The 25,516-nt window shown below is 33.8% G+C and overlaps 2 protein-coding genes across 4 annotated transcripts in view; both read right to left on the bottom strand.

Moving 5' to 3' along the window:
* Positions 1-25,516, bottom strand: part of Git (ARF GTPase-activating protein GIT1) — a 109,881-nt gene that overhangs the window by 25,013 nt on the left and 59,352 nt on the right. The window lies entirely within an intron of this gene.
* Mrgn1 (Mahogunin ring finger 1) lies at positions 1,214-23,819 on the bottom strand. Of its 3 annotated transcripts, XM_089698868.1 has the most exons (14): positions 23,616-23,819; positions 23,214-23,332; positions 22,795-23,063; positions 22,393-22,580; positions 20,438-20,592; positions 8,695-8,949; positions 8,147-8,329; positions 7,419-7,532; positions 6,769-6,858; positions 5,163-5,321; positions 4,508-4,607; positions 2,188-2,297; positions 1,625-1,700; positions 1,214-1,326 (listed from the first exon to the last, which is right to left on the bottom strand). In XM_089698868.1, exons 1-14 carry the CDS (start codon positions 23,701-23,703, stop codon positions 1,214-1,216), a joined length of 2,019 nt encoding a protein of 672 aa, XP_089554994.1. In that variant the 5' UTR covers positions 23,704-23,819. The 3 variants fall into 3 exon arrangements, 1 of the variants encoding a protein (XP_089554994.1); XR_016316045.1 differs by lacking the exon at positions 2,188-2,297 and having other exon boundaries at positions 1,259-1,309; positions 23,616-23,818; XR_016316044.1 differs by lacking the exon at positions 2,188-2,297 and having other exon boundaries at positions 1,262-1,326; positions 23,616-23,818.

Raw genomic sequence — 25,516 nt, 5'->3', positions numbered from 1 at the left:
AACGACAGTTTTTTACATTAATATTATAATAATTATGAATTTGATGATATTCTCTAAAGGTATCCCTAAAGGAGAAACGAGTAAGAAGCCACATCATAAATGGGCCTCCAAGATGGCGCTAGTTGTAATTAATAAGGTGCGCTGAATTAAAAAGTTTAAATTCCTTCTTTAAAAATTCGAAGTACATAATACCAAAGTAAAAAAAAATCAAAACAAAGCAAAGAGTATTGTTATCAGTTGTCTTACTCCGTTTTAGACGATAACTTATAAAATAAAATATAATTGCGTCAGAAGCAATATCAATAACATTTACCTCTTTATGTACATTACATTTTAAAGAAAATAAAAACCTTCCTCTGCCCTCAAATATGCATAGATTAAATTATATACATATATTATAAACTACGTACAGATAAAAAATGACCAACTGTCAAAACTTAATACTTATTAAAATGTTTTTTTTTTACAAATATATCGCATGTTATGTAAGTTAAGAGCGCATATTCTATTTAACGCAAGTCAAAAACTCCGCGATCTATTACGATAGATCGCGGCTTGCGCTATCCTTTTACTATGAACAGCATAGGTCCGCAGGAGAGCGCCGAGCAACATGTCTTCTCTCTGGAAAGGCTCGCTGCCGACTGATTTTAATCGGGTCGCGCGCAGTGTTTTATAGTACTTTAAAAAAATTTGTAGAAAAATAATAGAGGTACCTTAGTTGATTTTTTAAATTTTATCTTATAAGTAAGACATTCTTTTATTGCAATATGTATAAATTATATTCAATAAAGTCAAATATCTTGGTGAAAATAATCATTTTGTCGACTATAATTTCTAAAAAAATTCACATTGTTCGGATTTTAATTTCGTAAGTTAGGAGTCCAAAATAAAAAAATCTTTTAACTAACTATTTTAATAAGGATTTTTGCAGTCAGTTAAAAATAATTGTGTGTTAGATCTGTCAGCAATTTCAGATATTTTTAGCTTCGAAATTGACACTAAAAGTGAAATCAAGTAATCATCGGCTCAGTTATCTTGATGGTATTCAGAAATACTGTATTAATTGAAAAAAACTCTTAACTAACTACATAGACAATAAAATTTCCTAAAATTATTAGTAATTCATATGTTTGTAAGATAAGTGGTTGATGGACAATATGGTTTGAAAAATCACATATTTGAGCCAAACAGCGCACGGACCGCGTACACGGCCTTAACAAGGAGTGTCAGCCGTGAGCGGAGCGGCGGTTAGCAACTGGCGGGTTGATGATGTTGAACTGTACGAGTCACCGGACGAACGTACGCTGGACTGCGATAAGGGGGTACCTGTTTTGGGTTGCCATATAAAATAATCATTTAGAACTGGCATTTAAATAATTTAAAGGTCACTTGTTGTTGAAATTATTGCTTTAGAGCTGAAGGCATTTGGAGAAAATCTGACAAATCAATAGATTGATTTTGTTAATACTTATATTGATGATAAAGTCTGCTATAACATAAAAATGTATAAAAATATCGAATATCTATTATTAATTAATCTTTAAACAATATAATCAAAACATTAAAAATTTCTTTAAATTCTAATATGAATTAAAAGAAAAATTATTAAAAAGCATCGTCATACCAGGCAATGATGTAACATGATGCGGCAAAGCCCAACGCTGTGGCGCGCATTCGCCCGCCATCTTGGGTCCTATTTCCTGTAACAAATCATCTCGTTACCACAGATTAAACTAACTACAACACACACCCGCACCTACTGAGCACAGATGTTAAAAACAAAATGGCGCGCATCTAGTTACAAAGGCTGAAACTAAAACACATGACAAATAAAACATTAAAATAATAAACAAAAATACCAACACAAAAATAATGTTCGGCGATGAAGCTGGTGAAGTCAAACCTACAACGATTCTGACGTATTGTGTTGCCAAAATCTAAATTAGATTATTTTCAAAATTCAAATAGCACGACTCAAATAAAATGTTTACTTCATTATTATTACATTAGATTTTAGCAACAACATCGTCACTACAGCACTCGGTTGTAAGACAATACAGTGTAGCACACATTGGGATAGACCAAAAACAACAGAGCAACTGAATATTATTTTTAATCAATTTTTTCTTTTTTACATTCTTTTTTTAAATCTACACCGTACGGGCTAGCAACCGAGCGCGCACTTACTGCATTCGGCTTGGGCACAGTGAGTATGGTCGTGTTAGTGTCCTCCGGCGTGAAATAGTCCGAGTCCTCGGCGACCGCCGGCGACTCGGCGTCCGGCCGCGGGCCTTCCGCTGCGTGCGTGCGACAACACGTATTAGACCTTACGCTCTTTGGGATAGAGCTCGTTTTTGTGTGGCGTGTTTTTGATAGTTGTTACCTTGTTGCATTATACAGGTATAGTAGATCTTATCTCATTGGATAGAGCTCGTTTTAGGTTGGCATGTTATTTGTATTTGTTACCTTGTTATATTGTGTAGGTCTTTTGAACCTTAAACCTTTCGGACTAGAGCTCTTTTTTATAATGGACTTGTTTTATAATAATGTTACCATATTATGTGTATTTAAACCTTAAGCTCTATGTTGTAGAGCTCGTTTTACAGTGGCGAGGTTTTTGTTAGTTGTTACTTAATTCTATTGGTTAGGTAAATTAAACCTTAAGCTCTTAGGGGTAGCTCGTTTTACAATGACGGTACTTTGCTGTTTGTTATCTGATATACATGCTTGCAAAACTGAACCATAGTTTTTTGTTTTAGTGCTAATTTTAATAAGTTTTTCGCTCCATTGCCATAACTAAGATCGATTAATGCGTTAAATATTTTATAATATGTAATCGGGCAATTTATATATAATAATATATCTTGGTAATTGTATAATTTCCTTCATATTTGGCCTTCACCCGTAGCTTTTCAGAGTCCGTTCTCTTTTATATTATTTCAATAAATTATTATAAACAAAATGAATGCTTGCTGGGATCTACTGTTTTGTTGCCTAGACTAAATGAAATGATAGCTTAGTACAATATAATAATATTGTTTGAACTTCTAAGCATATTTTGGCCCATAAATAACTACAATAATTGTGATCTACGGATATAGCATAATATATATTCGAACAAGCATTAATAATTGTTTTAGCTTAGTAACTTATTATAAAATATATTTTATACGCCAAAACCGCACAATCTTTCTGTTTGATAATACAATATATTATGACAAAATTAAATGTTATGTATAGACCAGTCATTTTCAGGGGTCGGAAATCGAGATACCCAGTATATTACCACATTAAAACTTATATTTCAAAATCCTAGCACTGTTCTCAAAATTCACATATAATCGGGTAGTCGCAACTTTTAAAATCAGGGGTCAAAGGTCACAAAAATCGATTTTCTCTTTTTCTATGGGTCTTACGCTATGTGTTATTATTATCAATATTGTCGAGAATTAAATTCTCTACAACTTTTCTATTTAACATTTTTTTATAAATTGAACTATAATTATCTTGAGCATGTGGTCAGAGAATAGGCATGACGACAGTATCCATAAATGATCGTATTAGTGTTTTTAAGGGAAAATGTACAATAAATTAATTCAATATAGTGACTTAGAAATCTTAAAACCATTAAGATTAATGAGATTATCAATAAAATAAAACATTGAAATTCTGCAGTTAGCCATTTTGACTAAAACACGCGTGACGTCACGCTTAAGTAAACAACTCGCGTCAGATGTGTTTTGTTGTTATGAATATGTTGAGAATACGCATTTTTATTTATTTTCTATTGTTTCACGTATGCTTTATCGACTCAGAACAGAAATACAATTGCGAATTCACGAATACGTGGTTCGGGGTTCTCCGCACCAACTTTATACAATCATTTCTTATTATTTCTCGCTTGAAATAATTACTAACACATTTTTGAGCATTATTTTTATGTGGATTCATACTGCAATACTGCACACCACTCATAAATTTTGAAATTCGTTTCTATAACACATATTAAATAAAGACTTTTTTAATTTTCTTCGCAATGCGTACAAATAATTACGTATTTACCAAAGTTTGACGTCACGCCTACGCCATGACACCTGTGAGCTGTTTTGGCACAGTTAATAAATATTTTTTGAAAAATGGCTTTTATCTTCGTTAAATTTAAGTATATTACCGAAATATAGGGTTTTTCTTGTATAGTAAACGTATACACACATTATGGAAGAGGATTTCAAAATCTTTCGTCATGCCTATTATCCGAGTTCAACAGGTAGGCACGATCATAAGCTCGTAATCACTACATAGTATAAAACAAAGTCGCTTTTTCTGTCCTTATGTACCTATGTCCTTTTATATGCTTAAATCTTTAAAACTACGCAACAGATTTTGATGCGGTTTTTTTTAATAGTGATTCAAGAGGATGGTTTTAGTATATAATTTATTAGGTTTTAGACCAAGCGGGCGAAGCCGCGGGCGGTAAGCTAGTTAACAAATAAAAGCATATACTCACAATGTTGTACGTCAGGCTCATCATCATCGATATGAGCAAGTGCAGGAGCCCCCTCCGAGCCCGCAGCTCCCGTGCGTACAGTTCCGTTCGATTTCACTATCTGCGAAATAACAATGTGAATATCTCTGTAAATATACGCTCTGATGGTCATTTAAACAAAACTATAACCAATAGCAAAAATGAGCTTTTTTATAACAAGTTATAAAGCTTTTTTACAACAACCGTTGTTATTTTAAATTTCGTAATATAAATTTGTTTATATAAATTCTATGCAACAAAAAAATATTTTTTTTGTATCGATTACGATACAAACAAATATTTTTTTTTATATGTGTTGGAAACATTACATGCACATTTATAAGAAAACTATTGATTGTCTTATATGCTTATTTATTCATATCCTGCTAAGATCGGCTTAAAAATACCTATAATTTAAAAGGGTAGTAAGCATCATCACATCAACTTGAAAGATTAATAAGTAAATATCATTCTCAACATAAATGTAATAACTCAGGCCCCGGAATCACAGACACAATAGAAAATCTATTGTGTCGTGGACCGATCGGGCCGTTTGGGGCTCAATGGGTTAAAAGGCAACTTATTATCATTTTATCCCCCCCCCCCCTCCTATTTCCATTTTCAAACACCACCTCACCCCATTATGCACGTGTGTCAATAGCGGCGACCTCCTCTCGGTCTCGCTGTCGGGCTCCCCCTCCCCCTCCCCCTCGACCTCCTCCCCCGCGTCGCTCCTCACCACCTCCCCGGAACAGCAGCTCTCCTCTTCGGAGTGATGCACGGAGTTTAGGGAGCTCTGGAATGCGGTATTTGCATTATAAATAGAAATCACTGTATGTGGCATTTATTACTAAGACTACTAAAGATTCTAACAATTTGAAACACAAACATTTTTCTTAACAAGGAAAGAAAAAGAAAACATTTTACGTTACAAATATATAAATGACTAGCGGTCCATCCCGGCTTCGCCCGTGGTACATATTTCGCAATAAAAGGTAGCCTATGTTCTTTCTCAGGGTCTATTGTCTGTGCCAAATTTCATCAAAATCGGTCCAGTAGTTAATGCGTGAAAACCATACATACATACATAATTACAAACCTTTCCTCTTTATATTATTAGTATAGAAAATATGCAAACAAAATCAATATTTTATATAAGAATTCTGAGAATCGTTAAAAAGTCTAACAGCCGTACAAATAAACGAGTTATAACATTTTATGAAAAGAATAAACTAAGAATAAGGAAAAATCATACAAATAAACACGTTATAAATGAAATCTAGTATAACTTCGTAATAAATTCAAACTAATGCTATTTCGTCCTTATTCCGGCTACCACCCTAGTATAAGTCTGACATAACTGAGTTATAACGTATTTTTAGTACATTGTGCTGTGTTTTACAAGTTTTAGAACCTATTTTCAATCTAAATTTGAGATAATAGCAATGAGAGTAATACGAGAAGTAGAAAAAGTTGAGCAAATTAATAATTTCATTACGTACCTATTGAAATGGAAAATTTAGTATGAAATGTCAAAATATACGAAATTATGAAAAACCCTTTTGATATTTATAATGATTTATTTATTTACGACATGCGCCATACCATACATACATAAAACACTTATTTCTAAACTTAACACAATAATATAAACTTTCGTTGAAAATATAAATCTTATAAGCTTGGAGTTGTATGTTTGAGCTTAGGTTTTGAGTACCAGTTATTTGGCAACTCTCTATCTCAAGGGTGGGTTTATCTTCTGTTCTCCGGATATTGAATAGGGTTCTCTTTCATTTGCTTGCATATTTAATGATATATTTAAATTATTTCAAATAAATATTTAAAAAATAAATAAACAGAACATCGTATGATGAAACTTCACAACAAATTCGACGAAGTCAAACGAGCGTCAAAATGACAGCACCAAGGTTTAACCGTAGACAATTTCAATGTTTTTCATAATTTTGTGAATGAATTGCTACGTTGCCGCTCCGCGCCTATTGCATAGCGTGACCATAGTTACATCGACGTTATTCCAAATTTATTTGTAAGAAACTATGACATCCTTATTCTTTATTTATTCTTATCATATCTATGCATTGCATAAGGTTTGAATAAGTAAGTTTTTATTTGTACGGCTGTAAAAGACCAGAACATTTTCGACATAAAAATCAACGGGAAAGTAAGGGTAGTACAGAATGTTTGAATTTATAAATTATAGTTATTTCAAATTTATAACACACCTTACAGTTGGCAAGATGTTCAGGCACACTGCTGCTGTGGGAATACAGCGCACCTCCCTGTTCGCGCGCTAACAGAACCGACATACGAAACTGGAAAAATAAACAAAAGCTTGTTAATTCTCTAAGAAATGTTACTTTTCAAACATATTATGTTGGATATTTCTCGTTTTATTTTTAAAAATTTATTATGGCCATTTTACTCATTAGGTTAAGTACTTTTGATATCAGTTTAAAGTTTCTTGATATCTGCAATAGTTACGGAATAATCACTTGTGCACACTTAACGATTACACCCTGTATACCCCATATATGACGCAAGTGCTTTTGAAGTTGATCTATGGGTATAGGAATATATATCAGGAAATACCTACAAGGTTGTCGTTGTAGTGTCCTTGTGTGTACGTGAGTGTTTATGCGTACGTGTGTTCTGCGTTTGTTCAAGAAGCGTGCGTATGTTTACGTGAGTTAGTGTTTATGCGTGTGTGTGTTGTGGGCGTGTGTGTTACGTGCGTGTAAGGATATGTGCGTGCGTGTAACGGTATATGTGCGTGTGTGAGTGTGAGTTGTTTGTGCGTGTATATGAAATCCGTGAAAACGTGCGTGTACATGCGTACTTGTGTGTATTTATGTGTGTATGTTTGTGTGTATACCTCGGGTGTGAGCGGCGCGTGTCTATCCCGTTTATCCACAGAACTGCTGCGACGGCTGGCGAGGCTGGTGGACGAGCTGCGCTCCACCACGCAGCGGTTCAGCACCTCCGCCGCCTGACGGACACACATACATACATGCGGTTGATTCACAGATGAATAAATACGTTTGAAGATAGGGTTTAATGGTATGGTATAGGTAATTTGTATATATCATATTATGACAATGTTAAATAAAGATATTTGAGGTAAAAAAACGAATGTGACAAATGCTAAATACTAGTTTAGCTAAGTAAAAAAAGGATTGGTGGTTACAAGATACCTAAATCAGAAAAAATATTATGCGTCAAAGCGTGTTATAAAACCTTGGAATATTTAACCCATTGACCACCGAGCGGCCCGATCGGGCCGAGACACAATAGATTTTCTATTGTGTCTGTGATCCGAGGACTGACGGATTAAAAGGAATAGTATGCAATGTGATTATCCAAAAATTTCAAAGATTAGTAGATCGCAAAATTTCTGTCTTATTACAAAACACGGACTAACTAAAAGTAAAAACCGTGTCTTTAATTTAATAAAACCATGGACTAAGTAAAAATCTTATAACAAAACATGTTTTAACATTAAACCATATACAAGGAAAACAGATAAAGACAAGTTTAAACCTCTGTACTAAAGTTAAACCATGCCTTTATACTGATTTAAACTAAAACGGTATCCTTACTCACTTGCGACGTATCCGTATCAGGGCTGGCTATAGCGGGGGCGAGGGGCGCGAGGGGCGCCATTGGGGCGAGGGGCGCGGGCGCGGGGGCGGGCGCCGGGACGGGGTTCACTCGGGGGCGCGGACCGTTCAGCGCCTCTATCAGGGACACCGGCTCGTAGCCCGCGGGGATGTTCTCCATGCTGCCCTGGAGTTTGGAATGTTTGGGAATGCTAAGTTCGTTCGAAATTCGAATGTTGGAAATTCGAATTTTATCACACGCTTTGCAAAAGCAGCGTGATTGTTAACGACCGCGACGTAGTGATTTATTTTAAGTTTTAACGTAATTGCTGTTGTAGTAAATAAGATGTAATAAATTATTTTTTTCAGAAAATATTGTTACTGTCTTCGTTTAACTTATGATGGTAGATCACACTTTAATAATTATACTGATTTGTAAATTTTATATAAACAATTTCATCATTCACAAACACTGTTCAATTTTTTAATTTCCATATTCCTAATACGCAACATAAAAATTCCACTTCATCATTCATCACAAAAATTACTCACATCAGGTGGACTGGCAGCGGGCAGTAAAGCGGGCGACGTAGGCGAATTGGTAATCCGCTGCAGCGCCCTAATCTGCAACAGGGCGCGGAACGGCGCCCTACATATCGGGCAGTTGTTCGCTTGATACCGCAGCGAGTCCGCACATGAGTTGCAGAGACAAAGATGGCGGCAGGGTAATATGAGTGTGTCGCGGACGTCACACATGCAAATAACACACTCGGAACCTCCATCTTCTGTTTCTTCGTCTGATGTTGGCTGATGGTGAAGTAAATGAATAAATAAAAATTATTGTTTATTGAGTAAGTACACATATGAACAAGGAAAAACAAATTTAAATTATTCTTTGATATTTTTTTCATGGGACAATTGTGCTAGGTTGTACACTTAAGGTGATTGCAACGATCTGTTCCCAGCCAATATCCCGCTAGATGGCGCTGAATTCTACATTTCTAGTTTATTTGAGTTTTTGCGTAATTGGAATAGTCATCAAACCTAGGAATAGTCATGGCGGTTACTGAATATTATATTTTATTGAAATATGTTATATCATTGCCTTAAAATCCACCCAATTCGGTAAAATTATGCGTTTTAACATCTGTCATTGCATACAGGGTCGTTTACACACACAGACGTATACAAAAATGATAAAGATTTAACTCTAGATGGCGTGAATGTAAAGCGCGTCACACACGGTGAAGATACTACCTATAATATTTTATCTAATCTAGTAATATTTTATATTACAGTATCTTAAGGTATCCGGTATCAGCGTTCTGACCATCATTTTTCTTTTTTCGCTGTAGAACCGCCATCCTGTTACAAATGACCCACAAAGGAGAATGACCACGGGTGGTATCGGTAAAATTTTAGTTGTGCCACGTATTCGTTATATTGTTAATTCCTATTTGTATTTATAATGATCATATGTATCAATATTAAGTCTTAATTAAACCGGATAAATTGAAATAATAGTAAAAGTAAAAGTTTTTCTTTTGAAACATGTATGAACTTTCGCATTAGTAGGAAGTAGGATTGTTATAAAAATAAAAGTTATATTTGTTGGCGTAAACTATTTTATTGTAATTTTGGGAAATAAATAATGTCAAAATTGATTACCTACAATAAAACGCAGTTTTATTTTATTACCTACATTACACTATTGTTTTTTTTTTATCAAAACATGTATTTGAAGTAGCAAATATGATATTATGCTGATCCAAGCATTTTCACTCAAAACTAATATCACTAATGATTTGTAAAAGTAAATTATTTCAAAATACATTTCATAACCAACAAGTAAGAATAATTATTCATACAACAACAAATCAAAAACACTATTTACTATGGAAAAAAAACCAGGAAGGTGAAAAACATATTTACGATTTCGATGCACTCGACTTTTAGTAAAATAATAGGTAAAAATATTATTATGGTTTTGATCACAGACATATCTGTGGTTTTGATTTTAGCTACTAGTATCAGAAAGCTGCGTGTTCAATGCACGTCGGGGTCCCACAACTGTGGAGGAAGGAAGGTAGAATACCTCCATCGAATAAGTGAAGTTTCTCGACATACTCGATTTGCCGGCCGGCCTCAATGAAGATTGTCCGAAAGTTGTATATGTGCTCTGTAAAGAAAAAATTTCGCTAGCGCGATTCAGAGTGAGGTGTCGTACAATATACCTAATGAAGTTTTTCATCTTTTTATTTTACTGCAAATACAAAATAAAAATTAAACAATGGTAATGTAAATTCTAAACAAACTACTACCAAAATACAATTAGAACAAAAATCATTTGACTTGTTTATTTCACCCAGAGGCCAGAGGCGGCTCGTGACAAAATTGTATAGGTGTTCACTTGAAATAAAACAACGAAAATACAATAGCGTTCGGGATGATTTATTACAAAAAAATGAGCACCACATTTTATAAATGTCTATAACACTAAAAATTACAAAGTACAGGCTATTTCAAAACGAATTCAATGACTAGGTATCAATAATTAGTAAATCACCGAATTTGCATTCGCGAGCGTAGGTATCCATAGTGTTTGTCACTGACGGTCACTGACCTCTATAACTTATAGTTATAGAGGTCAGTGGTGTTTGTTGTGTAAACATGTATGTATTTGAGTAGTTAGTAGCATATTATATTCTGAATTTCTGATCCATGCCTATTCACTCAAAACTAATAACACTAATGATTTGTAACAGTAAATTATTTCAATAGGTAGGTATTTGAACATTTCCCAACAAGACGTAAGAATAATTATTCGTAGGTATACAAGATACAATAACAAATCTAATACACTATTTATTATTTTATTATTTACTAGCGGTCCGCCCCGGCTTCGCCCGTGGTACATGTTTACGTTTTCTCTCCATAAGAAGTAATAGCTAGAGAGCTAGCGCAAAGCTACCTGTATGTATTTGACCAGACCTGGATTTTTGTGTGTTGATTCCCCTATACCTACTATACATGAGATGAGGAGTCACTAAGCCCAGAGTGGTGGACGGGGCGCGCGCTTAGGTAAGACAGGTGGAAATTTTTGGCGAACTTTGAAACCATTTGACCACGTCTGCCATTTTGATATTTGAAAATAGATTATTATTACTATCGGAAAATAACAATGGCAGACCATTATCACGCGGATAACATTCTGGCAGACACTTATGAAAGTGCTGAAAAAAATACAATTTTGAAAGTATTTGACCAGATCTGCCATTCATATATTTTATTTATTAGGGTCTTAAAAACTTATTTTCGAAACGGCAGACATTTTCATTGCGTACAGACTTCAGCAGACAACAAAACTTTACAGACTTCAGCAGTCAACAAGACTTAGCTTCTACATGGTCAGATGTATATATGTATTACGTTCCCTGACCTTACATCAATGATTTACTTTATTAATGTTTTTATGGTCATTTACATTTAATTTTGAAAACTATGGAATAAAATTTATAAATTTGATGATACAAAACTAAATATACATTTGTAAAGAATCTCAAATATAAAGTTGTGTTGCAAATAACAAATCATCATTTAAATATTTAGTTTATTTCTTTATTTAAGAAACAATTAACAATTACAAAACAACATAAAAAAACACGCATGCATTTATTGAAATGTTCATTCATCATCACTATCGTATGGCGTTGTGTGACTCGTCTTCATAATCCATTGAATCGGATTCTGTAAAAGTAAAACGTAAATTATATAATAAAAGAAATGAGTCATTATAAACTTACCTAGTAAGGCAATGCCTTTGATGTCGCACGATGCCGCCGCGCCGCCAGTGTAGGTACTTCTGCTGCTACATGAAAATATGCTAGGGTTGCAACAAATGGGAAATAAAACAATTGTGATTATTACTATTATGATGTAATCATTTATTCATATTATGTACATTCAAAACAATTGCTATTATTAAATCTGATGTAATTATTTTTTCATAAATATATAATTATTATTAATTACATAATATATTGCACTGTGAAATATTTACGTATCACTTTATTTTTGATGTTCTTAATTGACTTTTATAAAATTTAAGTGACGCATTCGCATTGGGATCAACAATCCGATAAGAAAAGAATGGAGACAACATATACATAGCTTTGATTTCAATTCTACAGATACAAAATATACAATCTATCTAAAATGATACAACGGATGTTTCCTGCGTTTTCTCGTCAAAATACCGAAACAACGTAATTATTGTATAGTAGTTGGGCGTGAAAGTAAAAAAACAAATGAAAAGTGTTTTCCATATGATTATTTATTAAATTTACGCGATTAAGAATAATTTCAACGATACAATTTAGTAACCGAGAATTCAGAGGATTAAAGAAAATACCTGCCTGATCATTTTATCAAACTCTAAAAGAATTATGGTTATTTCGCATCACTCGGTTTATTAGTTTGGTAATAATTATTAAAGGTAGTTACAACCCTAGCCATTGAGTCGAACGGTAGGCAACACAATATCGACTTTGTGCGGGTACATATGGTACATTTCTTCTTGCTGTGAAGCGTAATTATTATTATTAAGATTTTTTAGGCTATTTTGAATCAGCTGTTCTAATTTAATTCTAGAAATTTATTAAAACGTGATTTTTTTAAAAGTATATTATGAGTTTATAAATACCTCAACCAATAGTTATTGTGTCCTATCCTCATTTCTTTATATCTTGGTAGTTAACTAAAGTGTTAAATTTACATAACCTCAACAACAACATTTACACTGCCACTGCACTAAAACTAAACTAACTAGCTCTCTAGCTATAAGAACCATCCTCGTACTTCAAGGGATATAATAAAAAAAGAATTATCGAAATCGGTTCAGCCGTTCTCGAGTTATGCGCTTACCAACACATTTTGCGATTCATTTTGCACGCCTCATAAGCGAAGCGTTGAGGTGGGTACTACTGTCACTTCGCGCAAAACATCTGATTTTTCAAACTTAAAATGTCTTTATGTATCATACATTGCACTTGTAAGATAATACATGTACACACACATATTAAGAAAAAACACTATTTTTAACGTTCATGATATTTTTGATGTCATTTTTGTTATTTAAACTAGTTAAAAAACAGTTTAAAAAAGTTCTGTCTTGGACGTCCGTGTGTCTGTATGTGCGGATCCTTTTTCTTGTTAACACGATAGCGACCGAAATACTTTACTAATCGAGTCTTTTTTTTTCTCTTACGCTTGAGTATGCTCAGGAATAGAACCCTTTCATTTTTCAGGGTCTGATTCGATGTGGTTTAATTGTTATTAAATAAACAAAAATAATAATTAATAAATATTTATTAAAAAAAAATTATGAGGCGTGCACTTTTGGATTTTCCAAATTATTTATATATAAGACTAGCGGTCCGCCCCGGCTTCGCCCGTGGTACATGTTTACGTTTTCTCTACATAAGAACCATCCTCGTACTTCAAGGAATATAATAAAAAAAGAATTATCGAAATCGGTTCAGCCGTTCTCGAGTTATGCGCTTACCAACACATTTTGCGATTCATTTATATATATATATACTAGCGGTCCGCCCCGGCTTCGCCCGTGGTACATAATATTTACGTTTTCTCTACATAAAAACCATCCTCGTACTTCAAGGAATATAATAAAAAAAGAATGATCGAAATCGGTTCAGCCGTTCTCGAGTTATGCGCTTACCAACACATTTTGCGATTCATTTTTATATATAAGATAAGATTATGTGAAAATAACCAGGAAGGTGAAAAACATATTTACGAAAACATAGTAACATAATATGGCTGTCGCTACAATAATTATATTTCAATTTTATCTTTTTATACCTAGTAGAACTGGCCGACGAATAAAAAAAATCGTATTAGAATAAATACAATAAATTACGGAACAAAAAAAGGATTGTAACTGAATTAGGTAAGTATGTTTGTTTCTGGGCGCACCGTTTTCGACGACGCGACGCGCGACGTAAGCGTATAGGTATAGGTACCTACTTTGCTAAAACAAACTAATAAAATTGTGTGTCTGTCTGAAAATTCGGAAAAGCATATTTTGCAAGTTTGTAATTACTTTGATAGTTTACCGATTTATAATAATTGTAATTGTAATTGTATAATATATAATTTGCAATGTGGTGAAATTTCATAAAAATCACGGGCCAATTTTTTGTTTTGAATCCCACCGAAAATATAATTGCGTTATTAGAATAATTAATTACTATACCTACCCACGATCAATTATTACAATATAGTCTCAAATGCATACTAGAGAAATATTGCAATTTGATTCAATTAAAATGCATAGCATACAAAAATAAATTCACAACACAAGAAATTCCGCGCGCAAATCATAGCGCGTGTCAATGAAATCAAGAATGTTTTATATCAAGCCGACGCGGACGACGACGCGACGCCGAACAAAAGTACCTACGACGGACGACCACGCTTCGAGTTGCCAAACAACATGAGTAATAAATTGTTTACAAAAAAAACAAGTTTTCCATTTTTCTGTATGAGTAGACAGAACTTCAAAACGCCACCTGCTACGGTTTATATTATGAACGATTGTTATAAAAATAAAAGTTATATTTGTTGGTGTAAACTATTTTATTGATCAATAATTTTGGAATTTAAAATTGTCAACATTGATTACAATAAAACGCAGTTTTATTTTATTACACTATTGTTTTTTTTATCAAAACATGTATTTGAAGTACCATATAATATTATGCTGATCCGAGCATTTTCACTCAAAACTTATATCACTAATGATTTGTAAAAGTAAATTATTTCAATATACATTTCATAACCAACATGTAAGAATAATTATTATTATTCCTACCTACAACAACAAACCTAAAACACTATTTACTATGGGAAAATAACCAGGAAGGTGAAAAACATATTATTATTTACGATTTCGACGCACTCGACTTTTAGTAAAATATAGTAGGGAAACATAATATTATGGTTTTGATTTTTGCTACTAGTATAAGAAAACTGCGTGTTCAAACTACTTGTTTGTCTGTCTGAAAATTCGGAAGTACTTTGGTAGTTTACCGATTTATAATAATATTGTATATATCGTTGTTTAAAAAATATTCAAACACAATAAAATATGATATATGTACTGATTTATCACTGGTTTCAGTGATGAACTGATGAGTCAATTATAGCCACTATACTTTCGTCATACGTGTGTATGATTGATGTGATTTGCAACGTGGTGATATTTCAGAAAAATCACGGGTCAAATTGTCCCACCGAAAATATAACTGCGTTATAAGAATAACTATACCTACGATAAATTATACATAATACAATATAGTCTCAAATGCATACTAGTGAAATATTTTATTTGAATCAATAAAATAAAAAAATAAATAAAAAATAATAATAATACAAAAATAAATTCACAACACAAGAAAATCCGCGCGCAAATCATAGCGCGTGACAATGAAATCAAGAACTTTCGAGCCGACGCGGACGACGAAGGAGCCTAACAAAAGTACCTACAATCATAGGCGGCTCGTGACAAAATTGTATGGCCGTGTTCACTTGAAATAAAACAACGAAAATAGGTACCTACAATAGCGTTAGCAGTACAAAAAAAATGAGCACCACCATAGAAATCTAAATAACAAGACACATAGAAGTGCTGTAATGTCATAATTCGTATGAAAACCGCTGTCGCCAAAATCAACACATTCAAACCGAAAGCTAAACAGTACACACAAGTAAACTATGCCTTTTATTGGACAGCTTGATTTTAGTGAAAACTAACTTATCTATTAAATTAAGCTTTTGAATATGTATCCTAACGCACGAATTTACGGTTTATTTTAGAATAACATCCCTAAGTATATGAGACTTTTTGCTCCAATACGAACAAACGTGATAATAAGAATGGTCGACTGTGTCATTCATTGTTATTTCGATTACTATGGTGACACTCGTAATACTTGTAAATATTCTATAATTTTAAGGAAAAACAGCATTATTTCTAAAAAAAAATATTTTCCGATGAAATATTATTCCTTTATAAGTATAATTACAACTTGTGGAAGAATTTCCGCAATGGGAATTGCTGAAACACACCATGTATACACTCATACGTCTCCAGAGCAACTGAACAGTGACGAATGCACTGGTGATGTACAAATCACCTGAGTGGCGACAAGGTCACGCACGCTTACGACTTCTAGTGTCTTGTTATTTAGATTTCTATGAGCACCACATTATAAATGTCTATTTATACACTAAAAATTATAGAGTACTAGCTGTCCCGGCGAACTTTGTACCGCCCTGTCAATGAATGTTGTGTTACCTTTTAGCTGAACTAATGCTTTGATGAACGTAATACAATGATACAAAATAAATATTTATATGGATTGATATGTAATAGTATTTTAATTTATTACTTCAAACACGTCTCAGAGAAAAATGATTGAATTTTAATAAGCTGTGCAGCATGGATTAACTCTTTTCATTCTTTAACTGTTATCGACCACGCCATCGTTTCGTTTCACTTTAGTTGTGATAATAATTCTACCATTATCATTAGACGATCGACGCTGATACAGTGGGTAACCATCGTTGCTTGTGATGGTCTTTGCCATCAATTTTCGTAGATACCTTTTGGTACACTCGCTGTCAACCATGCATGGTGTTTGTTGGTTGATGGTTTCACACGGTCCATGAATCATATTCGTGAAAAAAACGTCATGTCGGTCTGGATCGGTTTGGATTAGCAATCCCCGCACACTCATATATTTTATTCTTTCGACTAACCAAATTAAAATGTGTGCATGCTGCACGTCAGATTTTCGTCATTCGATTGAATACATCCATCATTGAATAATCTCAAAGATGTGTTCCTTTAATGTAACTCATCAGTGATCGGATTTTTTTCTTAAAAACACGTGTGGTGATGACGTGCCGATCACTTGATATTTGTCCGGGAAGCAACAGTTGAATAATTTCCATCCATTTCGGATTACATATAAATGTAATAAATAGATCTGGCCGACCATAATGACGAACATATTATTATGTCATTGCATCTTGCACATATTCACTTGGGCTACCTGTGTATGTTGCCGGTAAAATAATCAATATACCGACATTTTCTGCATCTTCTTCTGTGCTAATTGCATGGCGTAAATGGATGCAATCTTCAAAACACAATTTAACTTGTTTATAGCTACGCAATATTGCTGACGCAGTCGACGAAATCGCAACAAATAATTTTAATTTTTTACATTTTTTATTGAATTTTTTTTAAATTTTAATTTTTTCTAGCTGGCCCGGCGAACTTCGTACCGCCCAGTCAATGAATGTCGTGTTACCTTTGGGCTTGGAACTAATTTAGGCTTTGATGAATGGAATACATTGATACAAAATAAATAAAGATATATAACAGCATTTTATTTCGATGAATAACACATAGGTATAGGAAGAAGAATAAAAAAAAAAACAATAATTAGATACTTGATTACTTCATACACGTGCCAGAGAAAAATTATCGAATTAAACTACGTTTTGCAGCCTGGGATGCATTCGGATTAACTCTTTTCATTCTTTAACTGGTGTCGACCACGGTTTATGGTGCCACACGGTCCATCAATCATATTCGTTATTACAACATAATGTCGGTCTGGATCGATTGAATACATCCATCATTGAATAATCCGAAAGATGTGTTGCTTTAAGAGCGTATACGCATTATGCGGGTAACCGCATTGCGGGTAGCCGTCCGGCTGACCGCAAGTACAATTATGTACGTAATATTCATTTCTATGCGCACTGTGCGGTCTGCGGTAGCCGCATCGCAGTGCGCATAGAAATGAATATTACGTACATAATTGTGCTTGCGGTCTGCCGGACGGCTACCCGCAATGCGGCTACCCGCATAGTGCGAATACGCTCTAATGTAACTCGATTGCTTGAAAACACGTGTGGTAATGTCGAGCCGATCACTTGATAATTGTCCGGGACGCAGCAGTAGAATAATTTCCATCCATTTTGGATTTCATGTAAATGTAATGAATACATAGATCCAGGCCGACCATAATGACGAACATATGTCATTGCATCTTGCGCATATTCATGCGTATGACTTGGGCTACCTGTGTATGTCGCCGGTAAAATAGCACCTAAGCACCTAAATAGCCCAATATTTTCTGCATCTTCTTCTCTGTGCTAATTGCATCGCGTAAATGGATGTAATCTTCAAAACGCAATTTAGCTTGGTTCAATCGAATGAGCCAGGGCCTCCGTTTCAATTTTAACGTTATAATATTATTTCAACGCAATATTGTTGAAGCAGTCGACGAAATCGCGACAAATAGTTGTCAGAATTTTTACATTTTTAGAGATTTTTTTTTAAATAATTAATCGAACTATCCTTCTTGGTTAGTTTCCTCACCGAAAATACCTTATCAATTTCTGAAAGCACGCGTAAACACAAATATTTGAGGAATTTTTATGTATCTGCTTTAATTGCACTTTTCAATAATTGATTTAAAAAAAATACAGACAATAGTTTATTCACCATTTTTACTTTTTAATTATTTTACACAAAATACATTTTTGAACGCATGAATGTCAAACAATATTTTGACCGTATTCAACCGTATTTGACAGGATTGACAACTAATGATTGACATGTACGAAAATCAAAATTATTTTTATATAGTGGCCCGGCTTCGGCCGTGGTACATATTTCGCAATAAAAGGTAGCCTATGTCCTTTCTCGGGTATCAAAATATCTCCATACCAAATTTCATGCAAATTGGTTCAGTAGTTTAGGCGTGATTGAGTAACAGACAGACAGACAGACAGAGTTACTTTCGCATTTATAATATTAGTATGGATTTCAAAACGAATTCAATTATTATTTAGCAATAATTAGAAAATCCCCGAATTTGCATTCGTGATCGTATTCATAGTGTTTGTCTACACTAATATTATAAAGAGGAAAACTTTGTTTGTTTGTTTGATTGTAATGAATAGGCTCATAAACTACTGGACATTTTACCAATGTTTGCAAGTTTGTGATTACTTTGATAGTTTACCGATTTATAATAATTGTATACTTATATCATTGTTTAAAAATATTCAAACACAATATGATATAGGTACTGATTTATCACTGGTTTCAGTGATGAACTGATGAGTCAATGTTAGCCACAATACTAATCACTTTCGTCATACATGTGTATGAACTATGATTGATGTGATTTGCAATGTGGTGAAATTTCATAAAAATCACGGGCCAATTTTTTGTTTTGAATCCCACCGAAAATACATATATTACTAATTGCGTTATTAGAATAATTAATTACTATACCCACGATCAATTATTACAATTTACAATATAGTCTCAAATGCATACTAGAGAAACATTGCAATTTGAATCAATTAAAATGCATAGCATACAAAAATAAATTCACAACACAAGAAATTCCGCGCGCAAATCATAGCGCGTGTCAATGAAATCAAGAATGTAATTTTATATCAAGCCGACGAGCGACGACGCCGAACTAAAGTACCTACAGTACCATTTACCTTCAGTGTACAATACAGTTTACAGACCTACGACGGACGAACAATAATGAGTAATAAATAAAAAAAAACATAGTTTCTAAGGTCATTAGTTTTATTTTATTTTATTGTTATTTTCTTTGAACGATTGGAAATGAAATTACTCAATTTTTACACAGAACTTTGATTTATTAGAATTATGCTCATTATGCATAAGATAACGAACGCGAATGCACGACATCTAGCGCGTCAATGTCTAAACATCGCCTTTCGTTTAGACATTGACGCGCTAGATCTGTAATAAGTATATAGTCTATGCGCTAGATGTCGTGCTTTATGTCGTGTTTCGCTTGGCAAAAGTCACGCACACTACTGTAGAAGTGTCAAATTTTTCCGGTATTTTACTGTTGTTTTTCTAAGTAAATATTGTAAATTATTGATTAAAAAGGTCGAACGCGCACACATTTCATTATAGAGAAGTGATAAAATGATTAGTTTTAAAGAAATAGTGTCTGTGTTAAGTGTTTAGAGGTAATCAAAAATGTATGGAGGGACGGTCGGAACATCAACCTTAAAGGACATTTATTTATAATTTATATAAAATTTTCTTAAGAAATTTAGATTAAGAAAATGTATTTTTAAGCAAGTTTATGGAAGGTTATAGAACTTAAAATTTCATCAAAATAACTTGAATACTAACCTTAGTGTCCAAATTTTTGTTTTCAATACCATAAATTTCTTGCAACAAATAGCACAGACCGTCAACAAATAGTTTCTGCTTGAGAGCTTTCAATACATATGTACCGTCAGAATGTTTCTCTACAATTGCTATTGTTGTATGAGATTGTCTTATTTCTGAAATGAAAAATTAACAAATTAATTAAATTCTTATTAGCTTCAAGTAAGATCCAAAATAGATCTACCAATCAATGGTATTCATTAAATGTAAAAGACGTATAAATGTTTAATATTACACCTGATTAAGTTTTTTAATAGGCTGAATTATTAAAATTTGGTAACTTTACTCATTGCACTTTTGTTGTGATGTTTTTACAAAAATATTTCCTGTGTATGCATTCATTTATAATTAAATATCATGTTATCTAAGGCGATTATCACACTGCCACGCACCACGCTGCATGTTGCGTGACTGCGTGTTTAACGTTACTTGTAAGTATCTCCGTTTGTATAGAAAACACGCACAGTCCAACACACTGAAAATGCAACCACGCGCGTACATGCGGATCACGCGCATACACGCGAAGAAACATGCATCCCCGCGCGTAGGTGCGGGGCGAGACGCAAGGTATGGCACACCGAATCCCGCAGTGCCGCGCGTCGTGATTCGTGTCGTCAGTATTGTACGACCACGGCGAATAAATGAGAGCCGCCGTGCGTGAATCTACAAACGCACCTACGCGCGTGAGTGCGCAAAAAACCCGCACGATGATGCAGATCTGCACTCCCGCAGGAACGCGCGTAGGTGCTTCGACATGCAACATGCAGCATGATGCGGGGCAGTGTGAAGATCGCCTAATAGTATTTGTTTCAGTATCTGTTATAACTGCACATGTTTATAAATGCACATTTTATTATAATCTTAAAGGGCCAGTTTACATAAAGTACAATGTGCCCTATTTAGGGCCGATTTTTCAATGCTTGGATAAAACTTATTCGTCGAATAATGTATAAAACTACCATTTTAAAAACGTATTCTAATTGCCCGTATTTGACAGTTAACGTGACATTTTAATATTATCATGCAATACTTTATTGGACGGATAAGTTTTATCCAAGCATTGAAAAATCGGCCCTTAGTTAATAAAATATTGCACTTCACAAACATCAGAATGGACTTTTTATAAACATTGGAATATTATTTTTTTATAAAAAAATGTCAGCAGCACATCTATACTTAATATTATAAAGGTGAAGAGTGTGTTTGTTCGTTTGAATGTGCTAATCTCAGGAACTACTGGTCCGATTTGAAAAATTCTTATGTGATGTCCTTTTTTTTTCTATTGTGTACATAATCTACCTTAATTTTCTTTTTTTTTCCAATACATTGGCTGCTCGGGTTGCTTGGAAGAAATTGCTTGAAGCAATAAAGCCGCCCTTTGCATCTAATGTCCTGTCTGTGTGTGTGAAATTTGTATTTGTGTTGTATGCAATAAAGATTATAAATAAATAAAAATAAATAAATAAATTCTTTTGGTGTTAGATAGCTCATTTATCAAGGAAGGCTATAGGCTCTATATCATCACGCTAAGACCAGCAGGAGCGTAGGAATACGGTTAAAACCACAGGGCACAGCTATTCCTGAATAAATGGTCTCTATCCAATGTATTTTTTTCAATTCAAACTATAAGTTACGTAAACAAACATAACGGCTTTATAACATAAAGATATACATAATTATCTATATATAATTTTTTTATAACATAATTTTTTCTATTTTTAACCGACTTAATTTGCATATTATTGTTAAACTTGTTACATTATTAAGATGGAACTTATTTTATGTATGGAGGTGGGCGTTGGCATCCGTGCCACAGCTCTTATGCTTTTACGGATGTCATCGTAATTTAAGTTTATGTATAATTTGTTATTATGTTCCAAATAAAGAATTTTTGAATTTGAATTTGAATATCTTACCATCTTGTCCTTCATCCACCACACAATATATAGCTATCGGAATGATCTCCCTGTCAGCGTTATACACTAAATCCTCCTCTGGATATTTAGAAGGATCAAACACATGTGATATCTGACAGAACTGCTGATTGGCACCTTTCTTGTAGTGGTATGTCTGTGACGTCATTGATGGATCTCGTGGATAATAACTGAAAATGTGTGAAATTTAGAAACCTGTCATTTAAATAAATAAATGAACGACTCAACAGAAATTTTAGTTTGCTTACTTAAGCTTATGTGAAACTAAACAAATTAATATTTAAAAAAAAAACGTTCTCCATTTTACTATATGTATAGGAGAAATAGTTCTACTCTATCTGTGAATAAACATCATGTTTTAAGTTATTTCAAATACAAACTTACACAATTCCAGTAGGAGTGACTTCCTCAGTACAGAAGTAGAAAACCGTAATAGCGCATCTAACATCACTATCAAAAGTGAACTCAATATTATAGTACGTCCCTTTTGTATTACAATTAACTGGCTTGATGGCTCCATCTATCTTATTTGTATCACTAAGCTTTCCAACTGGCTCTGGACAGCGCACAAACCTTAGTGATTCTTTACGAATGTTAACCAGACTCCTTAGAGTTTTTGTTGGTTCATTTGATTGAGGAGGTGGATAAGGAAACTGTGAAGAAAAATATAAGTTAAACAAAGAATAGAAACTAGCACAATTTCTTTTTAATTTTAAATATAAATGAAAACAAATAAGTTTTAAAATTCCTTGAAAAATTTATAAATGGCATGTTATTTTTAATTTCCTTCTTTTATTACTTACTGGTGTTGGTCTACTGCCGAGAAAATTAAGATCAGCATTTTCACCAAACAAATAGGCTTCTGGTTGTGGAGTATCAAACCTCTCACCACCCATTATAAAATGGCTTCCAAAGTAATTACCTTCAAACGAAATATTATTTTTTAATATGAACACTACAAATACTACGTAAATAGTTGTAATGTTTAAGTGGTTCACCAGAATTTAACTAATTATATCAAAAATTATTTCAACAAAATAAAAGAACTATATTATTTTAATTGTGATTATTCGCTTTTTAATGATTCTTTAGTCCACTTACAATTTAATATAGAAATTGAATAAAGAGATGAATTAATGTATAGGCAATTGTGTAGCGATGAAATCTGAATGTGTAAAAACGTAAGTAAAGGTCAATTTTCTTACCCGATCTCGGGGGATATTTATAAGCATGATTGGACACGACATCAGCTTCTTCTACACCTGCATTTTGTCTACTCGTTAAAGCGCCCATTTTAAATAAATGTAGCTGGAACTAGTACAATAACAACGATATCACCACGAAAACACTAAACAATGATAAATTGATCGTAAGCCCAAAATCGCAGGTAAAATATTATGATGGTTGTCAAAGTCAAATAAGATGACAATTGACATTTGAACATCAAAAAACTCAGAGCAAAAAACACACACCCCGTTTTCCAATTAGAAAGAAAGAAAGAAAGAAAATACATTTATTTGTACCGATGCACATTAATACATAAAAAAGAAATAAAATAAAATTAACTTATAACTAGTTACAACGGCACAAAATGGATAATATCCACTCAGTGGTTTGAGAATCTAAGGACAAGACACTAAAGGCCGCTGCATACGTGACGGGAAAATACCTCGGACGGGACGTGAGCGGGACGGGCACGTGATTGCCTCGTTCACAACGGGAACGTGGAGCAAACGCATACGCACCGTGACGTGATTCTGATCTAACGTGCTAGTGTTATGAACAACGAAAGATGGATTTTTCAATTCAAGAATTGGCTTTAATTGCTATTGCTCTAGATGACGAAGAAGCTACGACCGTCAAGAAAACATTAACATCTTTGTAATCTACATTCTGCAAATAAAGAAATTTGAATTTGAATTTAAACTAAACAATACTGTTTTTGATTTATAAGCTTACTAGCGACCCGCCCCGGCTTCGCACGGGTGCAATGCTGATACTAAATACACTACAGAAAAACTGTGAACGTTGTATATAAAAACATAGCGGCCGGCCGGCCGGTACCGCCGCAAACGCTACGTCCCGCAATTTTTAAATCTGTAATATCTTCGAAAATATTCACTTAAATCATACGGTGTAAAGTGCCATATAGATCTATATTAAATGAACAATGTATTCAAGGTATTTAATTGGTTAAGGATTAATGCTGTATTGGTGAAAATCGCTTCGAAAATTAGCTATTATTTGTCGTAAAAAGTAAATGACAAAAAAATGTTATTGTGGGTTATCCATAAGAGATAGACATATACCATCGCGGACTTTTCTGTAGACCTTTTCAATGTGTATAATACTTAATACATTATTTTGATAAAACTCGTAGGGTTCAGCCTGCGTTTGCAATATAAGCGGAAACAATGTAATTTTTTACGACATCACATTAGAAACCTCAAAAATAACAGTACTTCTCCACTATTTAATGGATGTTATTATACATATAAACCTTCCTCTTGAATCACTCTATCTATTAAAAAAAACCGCATCAAAATCCGTTGCGTAGTTTCAAAGATTTAAGCGTACAAAGGGACATAGGGACATAGGGACATAGGGACAGGGAAAGCGACTTTGTTTTATATACTATGTAGTGAAGATGTTTCATTTTTATATTTTTGGTAATAATGCCGCCATAAAACAAAAATATTATGCACTAAAATTATTTTGGCATTTTAAAAATAAAATACCTACGTAATTCAGAACACGATGAAGTGTCACAGGAATCATCATAGGTGAAAAGGACTAAGTATAGTTAGGAATACCACAATATCTAAATATCTAAATATTGTGGGTTCGCTATACTATACAACGCTGGATATGAGCGAACACATTCGATTAGTTTTTCGTCGTCCATTTTCGATACTTGGAAGGCGTCACTACTAATCTCTCCGGCACGAACGGAGCGACTGTGCATACGTAGCGAAATCACGGACGGGACGGGGCACGTGCGGGACGGGACGTGCTAAACATCGTCGGCGACGATATTTTTCCCGTCCACGTTCCCGTCCCGTCGATGTTCCCGTGACATATGCGTATTTGGATACATTTTGTATGC

The sequence above is a fragment of the Colias philodice genome, chromosome 9 (genome assembly GCF_061535455.1).
Source record: "Colias philodice isolate Cphi_HAF_F1 chromosome 9, ilColPhil1 Martin Lab GWU primary, whole genome shotgun sequence".
Lineage (NCBI taxonomy): Eukaryota > Metazoa > Arthropoda > Insecta > Lepidoptera > Pieridae > Colias > Colias philodice.
Note: the sequence above shows the minus strand (reverse complement) of the source record. Positions and strands in the feature narration are given on the sequence as shown.